This window comes from Amblyraja radiata, chromosome 9 (genome assembly GCF_010909765.2).
Source record: "Amblyraja radiata isolate CabotCenter1 chromosome 9, sAmbRad1.1.pri, whole genome shotgun sequence".
Taxonomy (NCBI): domain Eukaryota; kingdom Metazoa; phylum Chordata; class Chondrichthyes; order Rajiformes; family Rajidae; genus Amblyraja; species Amblyraja radiata.
In genome coordinates, this window is record NC_045964.1 from 32360202 (window position 1) to 32382446 (window position 22245).

Sequence of the window (22245 nt, forward strand, 5' to 3'; positions counted from 1 at the left end):
ACAATAGATGCTGATTTAGACTCAACTGACCTGAAGGTGAAAGACCATGACAGAAAGTTCAAAATACCATCAATGAAAATGCCATCAATGAATATGCCATCATTTGCAGTTACTCTTCCCAAATTCAAAGGTCCAGATGTGAATGTTGGACTAGAAAAAACAGACGTGGACATTTCACTTACCAAGCCTGACATGGTAGTAAAGGGCAAAATGCCTGATGTGGGTGCTCCAGAGTGTGAAATTGCCATTGACACCTTGGACGTGGACATGAAAGGCAAGGGAGGGAAGATGAAACTTCCCAAATTTAAAGGGCCAACATTTGGAATTTCTGGTCCTGATATAAAGGCTCCAAAAATGAGCATTGATGCCAACGTGCCCAAAGTTGATATTTCTTCTCCAAAAGTTGATGCAAATGTGAAATTACCAGATGTAAAACCTGGCGAGATAGAAGTTGAAATCCAAGCGGGTACCATTGATGTTGAGGGTCCACAAGCAAGTATTAAAATACCAGAGATTACAATGCCATCAATTGATCGTGCATTGCCAAACGTGGAAGGAAAATTTGATATTAATGCAGCTCTGTCAAAGCCTGAATTTGATGTTGAAGCACCAGATCTCTCAATGGACGTCAATGCTCCAGCTATTGACATCCATGCACCAACAATAGATGTAGATTTAGACTCAACTGACCTGAAGGTGAAAGACCACGACAGAAAGTTTAAATTGCCATCAATAAAAATGCCATCAATGAAAATGCCAAGATTTGGAGTTTCTCTTCCCAAATTCAAAGGTACAGATGTTGATGTAGGACTCAAAAAAACAGATGTGGACATTTCACATACAATGCCTGACGTGGAAATAAAGGGCAAAATTCCTGATGCTGGTGCTCCAGAGTGTGAAGCTGACATTGATATCGAAGGCAAGGGAGGGAAGATGAAACTTCCCAAATTTAAAGGGTCACAGTTTGGAATTTCTGGTCCTGATATAAAACCTCCAAAAATGAGCATTGATGTCAACCTGCCCAAACTTGATATTTCTCTTCCAAAAGCTGATGCAGAAGTCAAGTTTCCAGAAGGAGAAATAAAACCAGGCAAGTTGGAAGTTGAATGCTCTGCCGGTACCCTCGATGTGAAAGGTCCTGATGCAAGTATTAAAATACCAGAGATTACAATGCCATCAATAGATCGTGCAGCGCCAAACGTGGAAGGAAAATTTGATATTGATGCAGGTCTGTCGAAACCTGAATTTGATGTTGCAGCACCAGATTTCTCAATGGACATCAAGGCTCCAGATACTGGTTTCCGTCCACCAACAATAGATGTAGTGCCGGACTCAACTGACCTCAAGATGAAAGGCCAGGACAGTATGTTCAAAATTCCATCAAAGAAAATGCCATCATTAGCAGTTTCCCTTCCCAAATTCAAAGGTCCAGATGTGGATGTAGGACTAGAAAAAACAGACGTGGACATTTCACTTACCAAGCCTGACGTAGATGTAAAGGGCAAAATGCCTAATGTGGGTGCTCTCAAGTGTGAAGTTGCCATTGACACATCGGACGTGGACATCAAAGGCAAGGGAAGTAAAATTAAACTTCCCAAATTTAAAGGGCCAAAATTTGGAATTTCTGGTCCTGATATAAAGGCTCCAAAAATGAGCATTGATGCCAACGTGCCCAAAGTTGATATTTCTTCTCCAAAAGTTGATGCAAATGTGAAATTACCAGATGTAAAACCTGGCGAGATAGAAGTTGAAATCCAAGCGGGTACCATTGATGTTGAGGGTCCACAAGCAAGTATTAAAATACCCGAGATTACAATGCCATCAATTGATCGTGCATTGCCAAACGTGGATGGAAAATTTGATATTAATGCAGCTCTGTCGAAGCCTGAATTTGATGTTGCAGCACCAGATCTCTCAATGGACGTCAATGCTCCAGCTATTGACATCCATGCACCAACAATAGATGCTGATTTAGACTCAACTGACCTGAAGGTGAAAGACCATGACAGAAAGTTCAAAATGCCATCAATGAAAATGCCATCAATGAATATGCCATCATTTGCAGTTACTCTTCCCAAATTCAAAGGTCCAGATGTGGATGTTGGACTAGAAAAAACAGACGTGGACATTTCACTTACCAAGCCTGACATGGTAGTAAAGGGCAAAATGCCTGATGTGGGTGCTCCAGAGTGTGAAATTGCCATTGACACCTTGGACGTGGACATGAAAGGCAAGGGAGGGAAGATGAAACTTCCCAAATTTAAAGGGCCAAAATTTGGAATTTCTGGTCCTGATATAAAGGCTCCAAAAATGAGCATTGATGCCAACGTGCCCAAAGTTGATATTTCTTCTCCAAAAGTTGATGCAAATGTGAAATTACCAGATGTAAAACCTGGCGAGATAGAAGTTGAAATCCAAGCGGGTACCATTGATGTTGAGGGTCCACAAGCAAGTATTAAAATACCAGAGATTACAATGCCATCAATTGATCGTGCATTGCCAAACGTGGAAGGAAAATTTGATATTAATGCAGCTCTGTCGAAGCCTGAATTTGATGTTGAAGCACCAGATCTCTCAATGGACGTCAATGCTCCAGCTATTGACATCCATGCACCAACAATAGATGTAGATTTTGACTCAACTGACCTGAAGGTGAAAGACCACGACAGAAAGTTTAAATTGCCATCAATAAAAATGCCATCAATGAAAATGCCAAGATTTGGAGTTTCTCTTCCCAAATTCAAAGGTACAGATGTTGATGTAGGACTCAAAAAAACAGATGTGGACATTTCACATACAATGCCTGACGTGGAAGTAAAGGGCAAAATTCCTGCTGCTGGTGCTCCAGAGTGTGAAGTTGACATTGATATCGAAGGCAAGGGAGGGAAGATGAAACTTCCCAAATTTAAAGGGTCACAGTTTGGAATTTCTGGTCCTGATATAAAACCTCCAAAAATGAGCATTGATGTCAACCTGCCCAAACTTGCTATTTCTCTTCCAAAAGCTGATGCAGAAGCCAAGTTTCCAGAAGGAGAAATAAAACCAGGCAAGTTGGAAGTTGAATGCTCTGCCGGTACCTTCGATGTGGAAGGTCCTGATGCAAGTATTAAAATACCAGAGATTACAATGCCATCAATAGATCGTGCAGCGCCAAACGTGGAAGGAAAATTTGATATTGATGCAAGTCTGTCGAAACCTGAATTTGATGTTGCAGCACCAGATTTCTCAATGGACATCAAGGCTCCAGATACTGGTTTCCGTCCACCAACAATAGATGTAGTGCCGGACTCAACTGACCTCAAGATGAAAGGCCGGGACAGTATGTTCAAAATGCAATCAAAGAAAATGCCATCATTAGCAGTTTCCCTTCCCAAATTCAAAGGTCCAGATGTGGATGTAGGACTAGAAAAAACAGACGTGGACATTTCACTTACCAAGCCTGACGTAGAAGTAAAGGGCAAAATGCCTAATGTGGGTGCTCTCAAGTGTGAAGTTGCCATTGACACATCGGCCGTGGACATCAAAGGCAAGGGAAGTAAAATTAAACTTCCCAAATTTAAAGGGCCAAAATTTGGAATTTCTGGTCCTGATATAAAGGCTCCAAAAATGAGCATTGATGTCAACCTGCCCAAACTTGATATTTCTTCTCCAAAAGTTGATGCAAATGTGAAATTACCAGATGTAAAACCTGGCGAGATAGAAGTTGAAATCCAAGCGGGTACCATTGATGTTGAGGGTCCACAAGCAAGTATTAAAATACCCGAGATTACAATGCCATCAATTGATCGTGCATTGCCAAACGTGGAAGGAAAATTTGATATTAATGCAGCTCTGTCGAAGCCTGAATTTGATGTTGCAGCACCAGATCTCTCAATGGACGTCTATGCTCCAGCTATTGACATCCATGCACCAACAATAGATGCTGATTTAGACTCAACTGACCTGAAGGTGAAAGACCATGACAGAAAGTTCAAAATGCCATCAATGAAAATTCCATCCATGAAAATGCCAAGATTTGGAGTTTCTGTTCCCAAATTCAAAGGGACAGATGTTGATGTAGGCCTGAAAAAAACAGATGTGGACGTTTCACTCACAATGCCTGACGTGGAAGCAAAGGGCAAATTTCCTGATGTGGGTGATCCAGAGTGTGAAGTTGACATTGACACATCGGACGTGGACATGAAAGGCAAGGGAGGGAAGATGAAACTTCCCAAATTTAAAGGGTCACAGTTTGGAATTTCTGGTCCTGATATAAAAGCTCCAAAAATGAGCATTGATGTCAACCTGCCCAAACTTGATATTTCTCTTCCAAAAGCTGATGCAGAAGTGAAGTTTCCAGAAGGAGAAATAAAACCAGGCAAGTTCGAAGTTGAATTCCTTGCTGGTACCGTGGATGTGGAAGGTCCTGAAGCAAGTATTAAAATACCAGAGATCACAAAGCCATCAATGGATAGCACAGTGCCAAAGGTGGAAGGTAAATTTGATGTTGATAAAGTGGTGTTGAGGCCTGAACTTGCTGTTGCAGCACACGATCTCTCAATGGACATCAATGCTCCAGCAATTGACATCCATGCACCAACAATAGATGTAGATTTTGACTCAACTGACCTGAAGGTGAAAGACCACGACAGAAAGTTCAAAATGCCATCAATGACAATGCCATCAATGAAAATGCCAAGATTTGGAGTTTCTCTTCCCAAATTCAAAGGTACAGATGTTGATGTAGGACTCAAAAAAACAGATGTGGACATTTCACATACAATGCCTGACGTGGAAGTAACGGGCAAAATTCCTGCTGCTGGTGCTCCAGAGTGTGAAGTTGACATTGATATCGAAGGCAAGGGAGGGAAGATGAAACTTCCCAAATTTAAAGGGTCACAGTTTGGAATTTCTGGTCCTGATATAAAACCTCCAAAAATGAGCATTGATGTCAACCTGCCCAAACTTGATATTTCTCTTCCAAAAGCTGATGCAGAAGCCAAGTTTCCAGAAGGAGAAATAAAACCAGGCAAGTTGGAAGTTGAATGCTCTGCCGGTACCTTCGATGTGGAAGGTCCTGATGCAAGTATTAAAATACCAGAGATTACAATGCCATCAATAGATCGTGCAGCGCCAAACGTGGAAGGAAAATTTGATATTGATGCAAGTCTGTCGAAACCTGAATTTGATGTTGCAGCACCAGATTTCTCAATGGACATCAAGGCTCCAGATACTGGTTTCCGTCCACCAACAATAGATGTAGTGCCGGACTCAACTGACCTCAAGATGAAAGGCCGGGACAGTATGTTCAAAATGCAATCAAAGAAAATGCCATCATTAGCAGTTTCCCTTCCCAAATTCAAAGGTCCAGATGTGGATGTAGGACTAGAAAAAACAGACGTGGACATTTCACTTACCAAGCCTGACGTAGAAGTAAAGGGCAAAATGCCTAATGTGGGTGCTCTCAAGTGTGAAGTTGCCATTGACACATCGGCCGTGGACATCAAAGGCAAGGGAAGTAAAATTAAACTTCCCAAATTTAAAGGGCCAAAATTTGGAATTTCTGGTACTGATATAAAGGCTCCAAAAATGAGCATTGATGCCAACGTGCCCAAAGTTGATATTTCTTCTCCAAAAGTTGATGCAAATGTGAAATTACCAGATGTAAAACCTGGCGAGATAGAAGTTGAAATCCAAGCGGGTACCATTGATGTTGAGGGTCCACAAGCAAGTATTAAAATACCCGAGATTACAATGCCATCAATTGATCGTGCATTGCCAAACGTGGAAGGAAAATTTGATATTAATGCAGCTCTGTCGAAGCCTGAATTTGATGTTGCAGCACCAGATCTCTCAATGGACGTCTATGCTCCAGCTATTGACATCCATGCACCAACAATAGATGCTGATTTAGACTCAACTGACCTGAAGGTGAAAGACCATGACAGAAAGTTCAAAATGCCATCAATGAAAATTCCATCCATGAAAATGCCAAGATTTGGAGTTTCTGTTCCCAAATTCAAAGGGACAGATGTTGATGTAGGCCTGAAAAAAACAGATGTGGACGTTTCACTCACAATGCCTGACGTGGAAGCAAAGGGCAAATTTCCTGATGTGGGTGATCCAGAGTGTGAAGTTGACATTGACACATCGGACGTGGACATGAAAGGCAAGGGAGGGAAGATGAAACTTCCCAAATTTAAAGGGTCACAGTTTGGAATTTCTGGTCCTGATATAAAAGCTCCAAAAATGAGCATTGATGTCAACCTGCCCAAACTTGATATTTCTCTTCCAAAAGCTGATGCAGAAGTGAAGTTTCCAGAAGGAGAAATAAAACCAGGCAAGTTCGAAGTTGAATTCCTTGCTGGTACCGTGGATGTGGAAGGTCCTGAAGCAAGTATTAAAATACCAGAGATCACAAAGCCATCAATGGATAGCACAGTGCCAAAGGTGGAAGGTAAATTTGATGTTGATAAAGTGGTGTTGAGGCCTGAACTTGCTGTTGCAGCACACGATCTCTCAATGGACATCAATGCTCCAGCAATTGACATCCATGCACCAACAATAGATGTAGATTTTGACTCAACTGACCTGAAGGTGAAAGACCACGACAGAAAGTTCAAAATGCCATCAATGACAATGCCATCAATGAAAATGCCAAGATTTGGAGTTTCTCTTCCCAAATTCAAAGGTACAGATGTTGATGTAGGACTCAAAAAAACAGATGTGGACATTTCACATACAATGCCTGACGTGGAAGTAACGGGCAAAATTCCTGCTGCTGGTGCTCCAGAGTGTGAAGTTGACATTGATATCGAAGGCAAGGGAGGGAAGATGAAACTTCCCAAATTTAAAGTGTCACAGTTTGGAATTTCTGGTCCTGATATAAAACCTCCAAAAATGAGCATTGATGTCAACCTGCCCAAACTTGATATTTCTCTTCCAAAAGCTGATGCAGAAGTCAAGTTTCCAGAAGGAGAAATAAAACCAGGCAAGTTGGAAGTTGAATGCTCTGCCGGTACCCTCGATGTGAAAGGTCCTGATGCAAGTATTAAAATACCAGAGATTACAATGCCATCAATAGATCGTGCAGCGCCAAACGTGGAAGGAAAATTTGATATTGATGCAGGTCTGTCGAAACCTGAATTTGATGTTGCAGCACCAGATTTCTCAATGGACATCAAGGCTCCAGATACTGGTTTCCGTCCACCAACAATAGATGTAGTGCCGGACTCAACTGACCTCAAGATGAAAGGCCAGGACAGTATGTTCAAAATTCCATCAAAGAAAATGCCATCATTAGCAGTTTCCCTTCCCAAATTCAAAGGTCCAGATGTGGATGTAGGATTAGAAAAAACAGACGTGGACATTTCACTTACCAAGCCTGACGTAGAAGTAAAGGGCAAAATGCCTAATGTGGGTGCTCTCAAGTGTGAAGTTGCCATTGACACATCGGACGTGGACATCAAAGGCAAGGGAAGTAAAATTAAACTTCCCAAATTTAAAGGGCCAAAATTTGGAATTTCTGGTCCTGATATAAAGGCTCCAAAAATGAGCATTGATGCCAACGTGCCCAAAGTTAATATTTCTTCTCCAAAAGTTGATGCAAATGTGAAATTACCAGATGTAAAACCTGGCGAGATAGAAATTGAAATCCAAGCGGGTACCATTGATGTTGAGGGTCCACAAGCAAGTATTAAAATACCCGAGATTACAATGCCATCAATTGATCGTGCATTGCCAAACGTGGAAGGAAAATTTGATATTAATGCAGCTCTGTCGAAGCCTGAATTTGATGTTGCAGCACCAGATCTCTCAATGGACGTCAATGCTCCAGCTATTGACATCCATGCACCAACAATAGATGTTGATTTAGACTCAACTGACCTGAAGGTGAAAGACCATGACAGAAAGTTCAAAATGCCATCAATTAAAATGCCATCCATGAAAATGCCAAGATTTGGAGTTTCTGTTCCCAAATTCAAAGGACCAGATGTTGATGTAGGCCTGAAAAAAACAGATGTGGACGTTTCACTCACAATGCCTGACGTGGAAGTAAAGGGCAAATTTCCTGATGTGGGTGATCCAGAGTGTGAAGTTGACATTGACACATCGGACGTGGACATGAAAGGCAAGGGAGGGAAGATGAAACTTCCCAAATTTAAAGGGTCACAGTTTGGAATTTCTGGTCCTGATATAAAAGCTCCAAAAATGAGCATTGATGTCAACCTGCCAAAACTTGATATTTCTCTTCCGAAAGCTGATGCAGAAGTGAAGTTACCAGAAGGAGAAATAAAACCAGGCAAGTTCGAAGTTGAATTCCTTGCTGGTACCGTGGATGTGGAAGGTCCTGAAGCAAGTATTAAAATACCAGAGATCACAAAGCCATCAATGGATAGCACAGTGCCAAAGGTGGAAGGTAAATTTGATGTTGATAAAGGGGTGTTGAATCCTGAACTTGCTGTTGCAGCACACGATCTCTCAATGGACGTCAATGCTCCAGCAATTGACATCCATGCACCAACAATAGATGTAGATTTTGACTCAACTGACCTGAAGGTGAAAGACCACGACAGAAAGTTCAAAATGCCATCCATGAAAGTGCCATCAATGAAAATGCCAAGATTTGGAGTTTCTGTTCCCAAATTCAAAGGTCCAGATGTTGATGTAGGACTCAAAAAAACAGATGTGGACATTTCACATACAATGCCTGACGTGGAAGTAAAGGGCAAAATTCATGATGCTGGTGCTCCAGAGTGTGAAGTTGACATTGATATCGAAGGCAAGGGAGGGAAGATGAAACTTCCCAAATTTAAAGGGTCACAGTTTGGAATTTCTGGTCCTGATATAAAACCTCCAAAAATGAGCATTGATGTCAACCTGCCCAAACTTGATATTTCTCTTCCAAAAGCTGATGCAGAAGTCAAGTTTCCAGAAGGAGAAATAAAACCAGGCAAGTTGGAAGTTGAATGCTCTGCCGGTACCCTCAATGTGGAAGGTCCTGATGCAAGTATTAAAATACCAGAGATTACAATGCCATCAATAGATCGTGCAGCGCCAAACGTGGAAGGAAAATTTGATATTGATGCAGGTCTGTCGAAACCTGAGTTTGATGTTGCAGCACCAGATTTCTCAATGGACATAAAGACTCCAGATACTGGTTTCCGTCCACCAACAATAGATGTAGTGCCGGACTCAACTGACCTCAAGATGAAAGGGCAGGACAGTATGTTCAAAATGCCATCAAAGAAAATGCCATCATTAGCAGTTTCCCTTCCCAAATTCAAAGGTCCAGATGTGGATGTAGGACTAGAAAAAACAGACGTGGACATTTCACTTACCAAGCCTGACATAGAAGTAAAGGGCAAAATGCCTAATGTGGGTGCTCTCAAGTGTGAAGTTGCCATTGACACATCGGACGTGGACATCAAAGGCAAGGGAAGTAAAATTAAACTTCCCAAATTTAAAGGGCCAAAATTTGGAATTTCTGGTCCTGATATAAAGGCTCCAAAAATGAGCATTGATGCCAACGTGCCCAAACTTGATATTTCTTCTCCAAAAGTTGATGCAAATGTGAAATTACCAGATGTAAAACCTGGCGAGATAGAAGTTGAAATCCAAGCGGGTACCATTGATGTTGAGGGTCCACAAGCATGTATTAAAATACCCGAGATTACAGTGCCATCAATTGATCGTGCATTGCCAAACGTGGAAGGAAAATTTGATATTAATGCAGCTCTGTCGAAGCCTGAATTTGATGTTGCAGCACCAGATCTCTCAATGGATGTAAATGCTCCAGCTATTGACATCCATGCACCAAAAATAGATGTCGATTTAGACTCAACTGACCTGAAGGTGAAAGACCACGACAGAAAGTTCAAAATGCCATCAATTAAAATGCCATCCATGAAAATGCCAAGATTTGGAGTTTCTGTTCCTAAATTCAAAGGTCCAGATGTTGATGTACGACTGAAAAAAACAGATGTGGACATTTCACTCACAATGCCTGACGTGGAAGTAAAGGGAAAATTTCCTGATGCGGGTGCTCCAGAGTGTGAAGTTGACATTGATGTCGATGGCAAGGGAGGGAAAATGAAACTTTCCAAATTTAAAGAGCCAAAATTTGGAATTTCTGGTCCTGATATAAAAGCTCCCAAAATGGTCATTGATGTCAACCTGCCCCAACTTGATATTTCTCTTCCAAAAGCTGATGCAGAAGTGAAGTTACCTGAAGGAGAAATAAAACCTGGCAAGTTCGAAGTTGAATGCTCTGCTGGTACCCTCGATGTGGAAGGTCCTGATGCAAGTATTAAAATACCAAAGATTACAATGCCATCAATAAATCGTGCAACGCCAAACAAGGAAGGAAAATTTGCTATTGTTGCAGGTCTGTCGAAACCTGAATTTGATGTTGCAGCATCAGATTTCGCAATGGACATCAAGGCTCCAGATACTGGTTTCCGTGCACCAACAATAGATGTAGTGCAGGACTCAACTGATCTCAAGATGAAAGGCCAGGGTAGTATGTTCAAAATGCCATCAATGAAAATGTCAACATTGGCAGTTTCCCTTCCCAAATTCAAAGGTCTAGATGTGGATGTTGGACTAGAAAAAACAGACGTGGACATTTCACTTACCAAGCCTAACATGGTAGTAAAGGCCAAAATGCCTGATGTGGGTGCTCCAGAGTGTGAAATTGCCATTGACACCTTGGCCGTGGACATGAAAGGCAAGGGAGGGAAGATGAAACTTCCCAAATTTAAAGGGCCAAAATTTGGAATTTCTGGTCCTGATATAAAAGCTCCAAAAATGAGCATTGATGTCAACCTGCCCAAACTGGATATTTCTCTTCCAAAAGCTGATGCAGAAGTGAAGTTTCTAGAAGGAGAAATAAAACCAGGCAAGTTCGAAGTTGAATTCCTTGCTGGTACCGTGGATGTGGAAGGTCCTGATGCAAGTATTAAAATACCAGAGATTACAATGCCATCAATAGATCGTGCAGCGCCAAATGTGGAAGGAAAATTTGATATTGATGCAGGTCTGTCGAAACATGAATTTGATGTTGCAGCACCAGATTTCACAATGGACATCAAGGCTCCAGATACTAATTTCCGTCCACCAACATTGGATGTAGTGCCGGACTCAACTGATCTCAAGATGAAAGGCCAGGACAGTATGTTCAAAATGCCATCAGTGAAAATGCCATCATTACCAGTTTCCCTTCCCAAATTCAAAGGTCCAGATGTGGGTGTAGGACTACAAAAAACAGACGTGGACATTTCACTTACGAAGCCTGACGTAGAAGTAAAGGGCAAAATGCCTAATGTGGGTGCTCTCAAGTGTGAAGTTGCCATTGACACATCGGACGTGAACATGAAAGGCAAGGGAGGGAAAATTAAACTTCCCAAATTTAAAGGGACAAAATTTGGAATTTCTGGTCCTAATATAAAGGCTCCAAAAATGAGCATTGATGTCAACGTGCCCAAACTGGATATTTCTCTTCCAAAAGCTGAAGGTCCTGAAGCAAGTATTAATATACCAGAGATCACAAAGCCATCAATAGATAGCACAGTGCCAAAGGTGGATGGTAAATTTGATGTTGATAAAGGGGTGTTGAATCCTGAACTTGCTGTTGCAGCACACGATCTCTCAATGGACATCAATGCTCCAGCAATTGACATCCATGCACCAACAATATATGTAGATTTAGACTCAACTGACCTGAAGGTGAAAGACCACGACAGAAAGTTCAAAATGCCATCAATGAAAATGCCAAGATTTGGAGTTTCTGTTCCTAAATTCAAAGGTCCAGATGTTGATGTAGGACTGAAAAAAACAGATGTGGACGTTTCACTCACAATGCCTGACGTGGAAGTAAAGGGCAAAATTCCTGATGCGGGTGCTCCAGAGTGTGAAGTTGACATTGACATCGATGGCAAGGGAGGGAAAATGAAACGTTCCAAATTTAAAGGGCCAAAATTTGGAATTTCTGGTCCTGATATAAAAGCTCCCAAAATGAGCATTGATGTCAACCTGCCCAAACTTGATATTTCACTTCCAAAAGCTGATGCAGAAGTGAAGTTATCTGAAGGAGAAATAAAACCAGGCAAGTTGGAAGTTGAATGCTCTGCCGGTACCCTCGATGTGGAACGTCCTGATGCAAGTATAAAAATACCAAAGATTACAATGCCATCAATAGATCGTGCAGCGCCAAATGTGGAAGGAAAATTTGATATTGATGCAGGTCTGTCGAAACATGAATTTGATGTTGCAGCACCAGATTTCTCAATGGACATCAAGGCTCCAGACACTGGTTTCCATGCACCAACAATAGATGTAGTGCCGGTCTCAACTGACCTCAAGATGAAAGGCCAGGACAGTATGTTCAAAATGCCATCAATTAAAATGCCATCAATTAAAATGCCATCATTTGGAATTTCCCTTCCCAAATTTAAAGCTTCACATGTGGATGGAGAACTGAAAATGCCAGATGGGGAAATTTCACTCACCAATCCTGACATGGAAGTAAAGGGCAAAATGGCTGATGTGGGTGCTCTCGAGTGTGAAGTTGCCATTGACACATCGGACATGGACATCAAAGGCAAGGGAGAGAAAATGAAACTTCCCAAATTTACAGGGCCAAAATTTGGAATTACTGGTCCTGATATAAAGGCTCCAAAAATGAGCATTGATGTCAACCTACCCAAACTGGATATTTATCTTCCAAAAGCTGATGCAGAAGTGAAGTTACCAGAAGGTGAAATAAAACCAGGCAAGTTGGAAGTTGAATGCTGTGCCGGTACCCTCGATGTGAAAGGTCCTGCTGCAAGTATTAAAATACCAGAGATTGCAATGCCATCAATAGATCATGCAGTGCCAAACGTGGAAGGAAAATTTGATATTGATGCAGGTCTGTCGAAGCCTGAACTTGATGTTGCAGCACAAGATCTCTCAATGGATGTCAATGCTCCAGCTGCTGGGTTCCATCCACCACCAATGGATGTAGATTTAGACTCTGCTGACCTTAAGATGAAAGGTCATGACAGTAAGTTCAAAATACCATTCATGAAAATACCAAGATTTGGAGTTTCTCTTCATAAATTCAAAGGTCCAGATGTGGATGTTGGACTAGAAAAAACAGACGTGGACATTTCACTTACCAAGCCTGACGTAGAAGTAAAGGGCAAAATGCCTAATGTGGGTGATCCAGAGTGTGAAGTTGCCATTGACACATCGGACGTGGACATGAAAGGCAAGGGAGGGAAAATTAAACTTCCCAAATTTAAAGGGCCAAAATTTGGAATTTCTGGTCCTGATATAAAGGCTCCAAAAATGAGCATTGATGTCAACCTGCCCAAACTGGATATTTCTCTTCCAAAAGCTGATGCAGAAGTGAAGTTACCAGAAGGAGAAATAAAACCAGGCAAGTTCGAAGTTGAATTCCTTGCTGGTACCGTGGATGTGGAAGGTCCTGAAGCAAGTATTACAATACCAGAGATTACAAAGCCATCACTGGATAGCACAGTGCCAAAGGTGGAAGGTAAATTTGATGTTGATAAAGTGGTGTTGAAGCCTGAACTTGCTGTTGCAGCACACGATCTCTCAATGGACGTCAATGCTCCAGCTATTGACATCCATGCACCAACAATAGATATAGATTTAGACTCAACTGACCTGAAGGTGAAAGACCACGACAGAAAGTTCAAAATGCCATCAATGACAATGCCATCATTTGGAATTTCCCTTCCCAAATTCAAAGCTTCACATGTGGGTGGAGAACTGAAACTGGCAGATGGGAACATTTCACTCACCAATCCTGACATGGAATTAAAGGTCAAAATGCCTGATGTGGGTGCTCCAGAGTGTGAAGTTGCCATTGACACACCGGATGTGGACATCAAAGTCAAGGGAGGGAAAATGAAAGTGCCTAAATTTGAAGGGGCAAAGCATGGAATTTCTGGTCCTGATATAAAAGCTCCAAAAATTAGCATTGATGCCAACGTGCCCAAAGTTGATATTTCTTCTCCAAAAGCTGATGCAAATGTGAAATTACCAGATGTAAAACTTGGCGAGATAGAAGTTGAAATCCAAGCGGGTACCATTGATGTTGAGGGTCCAGAAGCAAGTATTAAAATACCAGAGATTACAATGCCATCAATTGATCGTGCATTGCCAAACGTGGAAGGAAAATTTGATATTAATGCAGCTCTGTCGAAGCCTGAATTTGATGTTGCAGCACCAGATTTCTCAATGGACATCAAGGCTCCAGATACTGGCTTCCGTGCACCAACAATAGATGTAGTGCTGGACTCAACTGACCTCAAGATGAAAGGCCAGGACAGTAAGTTCAAAATGCCATCAATAAAAGTGCCATCAATAAAAATGCCATCATTTGGAATTTCCCTTCCCAAATTCAAAGCTTCACATGTGGATGGAGAACTGAAAATGCCAGATGGGGAAATTTCACTCACCAATCCTGACATGGAAGTAAAGGGCAAAATGGCTGATGTGGGTGCTCTCGAGTGTGAAGTTGCCATTGACACATCGGACGTGGACATGAAAGGCAAGGGAGGGAAAATTAAACTTCCCAAATTTAAAGGGCCAAAATTTGGAATTTCTGGTCCTGATATAAAGGCTCCAAAAATGAGCATTGATGTCAACCTGCCCAAACTGGATATTTCTCTTCCAAAAGCTGATGCAGAAGTGAAGTTACCAGAAGGAGAAATAAAACCAGGCAAGTTCGAAGTTGAATTCCTTGCTGGTACCGTGGATGTGGAAGGTCCTGAAGCAAATATTAAAATACCAGAGATTACAAAGCCATCACTGGATAGCACAGTGCCAAAGGTGGAAGGTAAATTTGATGTTGATAAAGTGGTGTTGAAGCCTGAACTTGCTGTTGCCGCACACGATCTCTCAATGGACGTCAATGCTCCAGCTATTGACATCCATGCACCAACAATAGATATAGATTTAGACTCAACTGACCTGAAGGTGAAACACCACGACAGAAAGTTCAAAATGCCATCAATGACAATGCCATCATTTGGAATTTCCCTTCCCAAATTCAAAGCTTCACATGTGGGTGGAGAACTGAAACTGGCAGATGGGAACATTTCACTCACCAATCCTGACATGGAATTAAAGGTCAAAATGCCTGATGTGGGTGCTCCAGAGTGTGAAGTTGCCATTGACACACCGGATGTGGACATCAAAGGCAAGGGAGGGAAAATGAAAGTGCCTAAATTTGAAGGGGCAAAGCATGGAATTTCTGGTCCTGATATAAAAGCTCCAAAAATTAGCATTGATGCCAACGTGCCCAAAGTTGATATTTCTTCTCCAAAAGCTGATGCAAATGTGAAATTACCAGATGTAAAACTTGGCGAGATAGAAGTTGAAATCCAAGCGGGTACCATTGATGTTGAGGGTCCAGAAGCAAGTATTAAAATACCAGAGATTACAATGCCATCAATTGATCGTGCATTGCCAAACGTGGAAGGAAAATTTGATATTAATGCAGCTCTGTCGAAGCCTGAATTTGATGTTGCAGCACCAGATTTCTCAATGGACATCAAGGCTCCAGATACTGGCTTCCGTGCACCAACAATAGATGTAGTGCTGGACTCAACTGACCTCAAGATGAAAGGCCAGGACAGTAAGTTCAAAATGCCATCAATAAAAGTGCCATCAATTAAAATGCCATCATTTGGAATTTCCCTTCCCAAATTCAAAGCTTCACATGTGGATGGAGAACTGAAAATGCCAGATGGGGAAATTTCACTCACCAATCCTGACATGGAAGTAAAGGGCAAAATGGCTGATGTGGGTGCTCTCGAGTGTGAAGTTGCCATTGACACATCGGACATGGACATCAAAGGCAAGGGAGAGAAAATGAAACTACCCAAATTTACAGGGCCAAAATTTGGAATTTCTGGTCCTGATATAAAGGCTCCAAAAATGAGCATTGATGTCAACCTACCCAAACTGGATATTTCTCTTCCAAAAGCTGATGCAGAAGTGAAGTTACCAGAAGGTGAAATAAAACCAGGCAAGTTGGAAGTTGAATGCTGTGCCGGTATCCTCGATGTGAAAGGTCCTGCTGCAAGTATTAAAATACCAGAGATTGCAATGCCATCAATAGATCATGCAGCGCCAAACGTGGAAGGAAAATTTGATATTGATGCAGGTCTGTCGAAGCCTGAACTTGGTGTTGCAGCACAAGATCTCTCAATGGATGTCAATGCTCCAGCTGCTGGGTTCCATCCACCACCAATAGATGTAGATTTAGACTCTGCTGACCTTAAGATGAAAAGTCATGACAGTAAGTTCAAAATACCATTCATGAAAATACCAAGATTTGGAGTTTCTCTTCATAAATTCAAAGGTCCAGATGTGGATGTTGGACTAGAAAAAACAGACGTGGACATTTCACTTACCAAGCCTGACGTAGAAGTAAAGGGCAAAATGCCTAATGTGGGTGATCCAGAGTGTGAAGTTGCCATTGACACATCGGACGTGGACATGAAAGGCAAGGGAGGGAAAATTAAACTTCCCAAATTTAAAGGGCCAAAATTTGGAATTTCTGGTCCTGATATAAAGGCTCCAAAAATGAGCATTGATGTCAACCTGCCCAAACTGGATATTTCTCTTCCAAAAACTGATGCAGAAGTGAAGTTACCACAAGGAGAAATAAAACCAGGCAAGTTCGAAGTTGAATTCCTTGCTGGTACCGTGGATGTGGAAGGTCCTGAAGCAAGTATTAAAATACCAGAGATTACAAAGCCATCACTGGATAGCACAGTGCCAAAGGTGGAAGGTAAATTTGATGTTGATAAAGTGGTGTTGAAGCCTGAACTTGCTGTTGCAGCACACGATCTCTCAATGCACGTCAATGCTCCAGCTATTGACATTCATGCACCAACAATAGATGTAGATTTAGACTCAACTGACCTGAAGGTGAAAGACCACGACAGAAAGTTCAAAATGCCATCAATGACAATGCCATCATTTGGAATTTCCCTTCCCAAATTCAAAGCTTCACATGTGGGTGGAGAACTGAAACTGGCAGATGGGGACATTTCACTCACCAATCCTGAAATGGAATTAAAGGTCAAAATGCCTGATGTGGGTGCTCCAGAGTGTGAAGTTGCCATTGACACACCGGATGTGGACATCAAAGGCAAGGGAGGGAAAATGAAAGTGCCTAAATTTGAAGGGGCAAAGCATGGAATTTTTGGTCCTGATATAAAAGCTCCAAAAATGAACATTGAAGTCAACCTCCCCAAACTTGATTTTTCGCTTCCAAAAGCTGATGCACATGTGAAATTATCAGATGTGAAACATGGCGAGTTAGAAGCTGAAATCCGAGATGGTTCCATAGATGTTGAGGGTCCTGAAACAAGTCTGAAAATGACTGAGTTTGAAAAACCATCTGTAGATATTGCAGCGCCAAATATGGAAGGAAAATTTGATTTTGATACAGGACTGTCGAAGCCTGAACTTGATGTTGCAGCACAAGATCTCTCAATGGATGTCAATGCTCCAGCTGCTGGGTTCCATCCACCAACAATAGATGTAGATGTAGACACAGCTGACCTTAAGATGAAAGGCCATGACAGTAAGTTCAAAATACCATTCATGAAAATACCAAGATTTGGAATTTCTCTTCATAAATTCAAAGGTCCAGATGTGGATGTAGGACTGAAAAAAACAGATGTGAACGTTTCACATACAATGCCTGATGTGGAAGTAAAGGGCAAAATGCCTGATGAGGGTGCTCCAGAGTGTGAAGTTGACATTGACACCGATGGCAAGGGAGGGAAAATGAAACTTCCCAAATTTAAAGGGCCAAAATTTGGAATTTCTGGTCCTGATTTAAAAGCTCCAAAAATGAGCATTGATGTCAACCTGCCCAAACTTGATATTTCTCTTCCAAAAGCTGATGCAGAAGTGAAGTTACCAGAAGGAGAAAAAAAACCAGGCAAGTTCGAAGTTGAATTCCTTGCTGGTACCCTGGATGTGGAAGGTCCTGAAACCAGTATTAAAATACCAGAGATTACAAAGCCATCAATGGATAGCACAGTGCCAAAGGTGGAAGGTAAATTTGATGTTGATAAAGTGGTGTTGAAGCCTGAACTTGCTGTTGCAGCACACGATCTCTCAATGGACGTCAATGCTCCAGCTATTGACATCCATGCACCAACAATAGATGTAGATTTAGACTCAACTGACCTGAAGGTGAAAGACCACGACAGAAAGTTCAAAATGCCATCAATGACAATGCCATCATTTGGAATTTCCCTTCCCAAATTCAAAGCTTCACATGTGGGTGGAGAACTGAAACTGGCAGATGTGGACATTTCACTCACAATGCCTGACGTGGAAGTAAAGGGCAAAATGCCTGATAAGGGTGCACCAGAGTGTGATATCAAAGGCAAAGAAGGCAAAATAAAACTTGCCAAATTTAAAAGGCCAGATTTTGGAATTTCTGCTCCAGATGGATCTCAAGCTTCTCAAATGAGTCTTGATGTCAGTTTGCCCCAAGTTGACATTTCTCACCCCAAAGCTGATATGGATTTGAAATTGCAAGAAGCTGATTTGAAACGGTACAGGTTGGAAGCGGATTTTGGTGCAAGAATCACTCATGTGGACGGGCGTGATGCATGTCTTGAAATGCCCAAGATTGAAAAGCCATCAATAGATTTTGCACTTCCAAAGGTGGTCGTTGAGCTTGATGTTCATGCAGAGCAGTCGAAGACTGAACATGATTTTGCAGCACCAGATCTCTCAATGAACGTCAAGGCTCCACCTACTGGCATCCATGCACCAACAATAGATGTAGATGTTGACTCAACCGACCCGAAGGTTAAAGCTCATGACAGTAAGTTTAAAATGCCATTCATAAAAATGCCATTATTTGAAATTTCTCTTCCAAAATTCAAAGGTGCAGAGATGGGCGTAGGTCTGGAAGAGCCAGATCTGGACATTTTGTTCACAAACCCTGAAGGAGAGGTTAGGGGCAAAATCCCTGATTTGGGTGCTCCAGGATTTGGTGTTGCCATTGAGACATCGGATATGGATAATAAAACTTCTCCAATTTGAAGGGTCAACATTTGAAATTACCTACTCATGATGGATCAGCTCCAAACAAGAGCTGTGATATTACGCAATAGAAAGGAAGGACGTTAGCTTGGAGGATGTGGAATCGATATGGGTAGAGCTGCGAAACACTAAGGGGCAGAAAACGCTAGTGGGAGTTGTGTACAGGCCACCTAACAGTAGTAGTGGAGTTGGGAATGGCATCAAACAGGAAATTAGAAAGGTAAAACAGTTATAATGGGTGACTTCAATCTACATATAGATTGGGTGAATCAAATTGGCAGGGGTGCTGAGGAAGAGGATTTCTTGGAATGTATGCAGGATAGTTTTCTAAACCAACATGTAGAGGAACCAATGAGAGCGCAGGCTATTCTAGACTGGGTATTGAGTAATGAGGAAGGGTTAGTTAGCAGTCTTGTTGTGCGTGGCCCCTTGGGCAAGAGTGACCATAATATGGTTGAGTTCTTCATTAGGATGGAGAGTGACATTGTTAATTCAGAAACAAGGGTCCTGAACTTAAAGAAAGGTGACTTTGAGGGTATGAGACGTGAATTGGCCAAGATAGACTGGCAATTGATTCATAAAGGGTTGACGGTCGATATGCAATGGAAGGCATTTAAAGACAGCATGGATGAACTACAACAATTGTTCATCCCAGTTTAGCAAAAGAATAAATCAGGGAAGGTAGTGCATCCGTGGATAACAAGGGAAATCAGGGATAGTATCAAAACAAAAGATGAAGCATACAAATTAGCCAGAAAAAGCAGCCTACCAGGGGACTGGGAGAAATTCAGAGTCCAGCAGAGGAGGACAAAGGGCTTAATTAGGAAAGGGAAAATAGATTATGAAAGTAAACTGGCATAATGGAACATAACAACTGACTGCCAAAGTTTTTATAGATATGTGAAGAGGAAAAGATTAGTTAAAACAAATGTAGGTCCCTTGCAGTCAGAAACAGGCAAATTGATCATGGGGAACAAGGACATGGCAGATCAATTGAATAACTACTTTGGTTCTGTCTTCACTAAGGAAGACATAAATAATCTGCCGGAAATAGCAAGGGACCGGGGGTCAAATGAGATGGAGGAACTGAGTGAAATCCAGGTTAGCCGGGAAGTGGTGTTAGGTAAATTGAATGGATTAAAGGCCAATAAATCCACAGGGCCAGATAAGTTGCATCCCAGAGTACTTAAGGAAGTAGCCCCAGATGCATTAGTGATAATTTTTCAAAACTCATTAGATTCTGGAGTAGTTCCTGAGGATTGGAGGGTAGCTAATGTAACACCACTTTTTAAAAAGGGAGGGAGAGAGAAAACGGGGAATTACAGACCAGTTAGTCTAACGTCGGTAGTGGGGAAACTGCTAGAATCAGTTATTAAAGATGGGATAGCAGCACATTTGGAAAGTGGTGAAATCATTGGACAAAGTCAGCATGGATTTATGAAAGGCAAATCATGTCTGACGAATCTTATAGAATTTTTCGAGGATGTAACTAGTAGAGTGTATAAGGGAGAACCAGTGGATGTGTTATATCTGGACTTTCAGAAGGCTTTCGACAAGGTCCCACATAAGAGATTAGTATGCAAACTTAAAGCACACGGTATTGGGGGTTCAGTATTGATATGGATAGAGAACTGGCTGGCAGACAGGAAGCAAAGAGTAGGAGTAAACGGATCCTTTTCAGAATGGCAGGCGGTGACTAGTGGGGTACCGCAAGGCTCAGAGCTGAGACCCCAGCTATTTACAATATATATTAATGATCTGGATGAGGGAATTGAATGCAACATCTCTAAGTTTGCGGATGACACGAAGCTGGGGGGCAGTGTTAGCTGTGAGGAGGATGCTAGGAGGCTGCAAGGTGACTTGGATAGGTTGGGTGAGTGGGCAAATGCATGGCAGATGCAGTATAATGTGGATAAATGTGAGGTTATCCACTTTGGTGGCAAAAACAGGAAAGTAGACTATTATCTGAATGGTGGCCGATTAGGAAAGGGGGAGATGCAACAAGACCTGGGTGTCATGGTGCACCAGTCATTGAAAGTAGGCATGCAGGTGCAACAGGCAGTGAAGAAAACGAATGGTATGTTGGCATTCATAGCAAAAGGATTTGAGTATAAGAACAGGGAGATTCTACTGCAGTTGTACAGGGTCTTGGTGAGACCACACCTGGAGTATTGCATACAGTTTTGGTCTCCTAATCTGAGGAAAGACATTCTTGCCATAGAGGGAGTACAGAAAGGTTCACCAGACTGATTCCTGGGATGGCAGGACTTTCATATGAAGAAAGACTGGATAGACTTGGCTTGTACTCGCTAGAATTTAGAAGATTGAGGGGGGATCTTATAGAAACTTATACAAAATTCTTAAGGGGTTGGACAGGCTAGATGCAGGAAGATTATTCCCGATGTTGGGGAAGTCCAGAACAAGGGGTCACAGTTTAAGGATAAGAGGGAAGTCTTTTAGGACCGAGATGAGAAAATCATTTTTTACACAGAGAGTGGTGAATCTGTGGAATTCTCTGCCACAGAAGGTAGTTGAGGCCAGTTCATTGGCTATATTTAAGAGGGAGTTAGATGTGGGCCTTGTGGCTAAAGGGATCAGGGGGTATGGAGAGAAGGCAGGTATGGGATACTGAGTTGGATGATCAGCCATGATCATATTGAATGGCGGTGCAGGCTCGAAGGGCCGAATGGCCTACTCCTGCACTTATTTTCTATGTTTCTATATTAGCATACCTAATATTGACTTTTTACTCCCAAAAGCTGACGTAGATGTCGATGCAGGAGGCATTTCTGTGGAGGGTGTTTATGCCAATCTGGAAAGGCCAAAGTTCGAAGTCTCAGAAACAACTGTAGAAGATGCAACAAAATTGAGTATGGACACTGATTCAGATGGCGATCATGATCTGAAACTGCCAGCGGTGAAAGTGTCAACATTCAATGTTTCTTTTTTTAAATTTACATTTCCAGATGTGGACTTTGGCATTACAACATCAAAGAAAGAGGTTTCATCCTCACATGATGCTGATGCTGCCAAGGTTGGGGCCAAAGAGCCAGGTACTGACATTGATATTGTGTCATTTTCTGCCTGAGTTGGTGAAGTATCAACAAAATTCTTAAATTCACCTGATTAAATATGAATGCACCTAACATAAAAGTCTCAGTATACACA

General features: G+C 41.9%; 1 protein-coding gene across 1 annotated transcript in view; it reads left to right on the forward strand.

Moving 5' to 3' along the window:
* The window catches only part of ahnak2 (AHNAK nucleoprotein 2), a 69651-nt gene extending 47802 nt beyond the window's left edge, over positions 1 to 21849 (forward strand). The window contains exons 9-12 of the mRNA XM_033026441.1: positions 137 to 5460; positions 6121 to 17198; positions 17379 to 19136; positions 21800 to 21849. Coding sequence (XP_032882332.1) covers positions 137 to 5460; positions 6121 to 17198; positions 17379 to 19077 — 18101 coding nt within the window. The 3' untranslated portion in view covers positions 19078 to 19136; positions 21800 to 21849. The remainder of the gene's footprint in view (positions 1 to 136; positions 5461 to 6120; positions 17199 to 17378; positions 19137 to 21799) is intronic.
* The last annotated feature ends 396 nt before the right edge of the window (positions 21850 to 22245 follow it).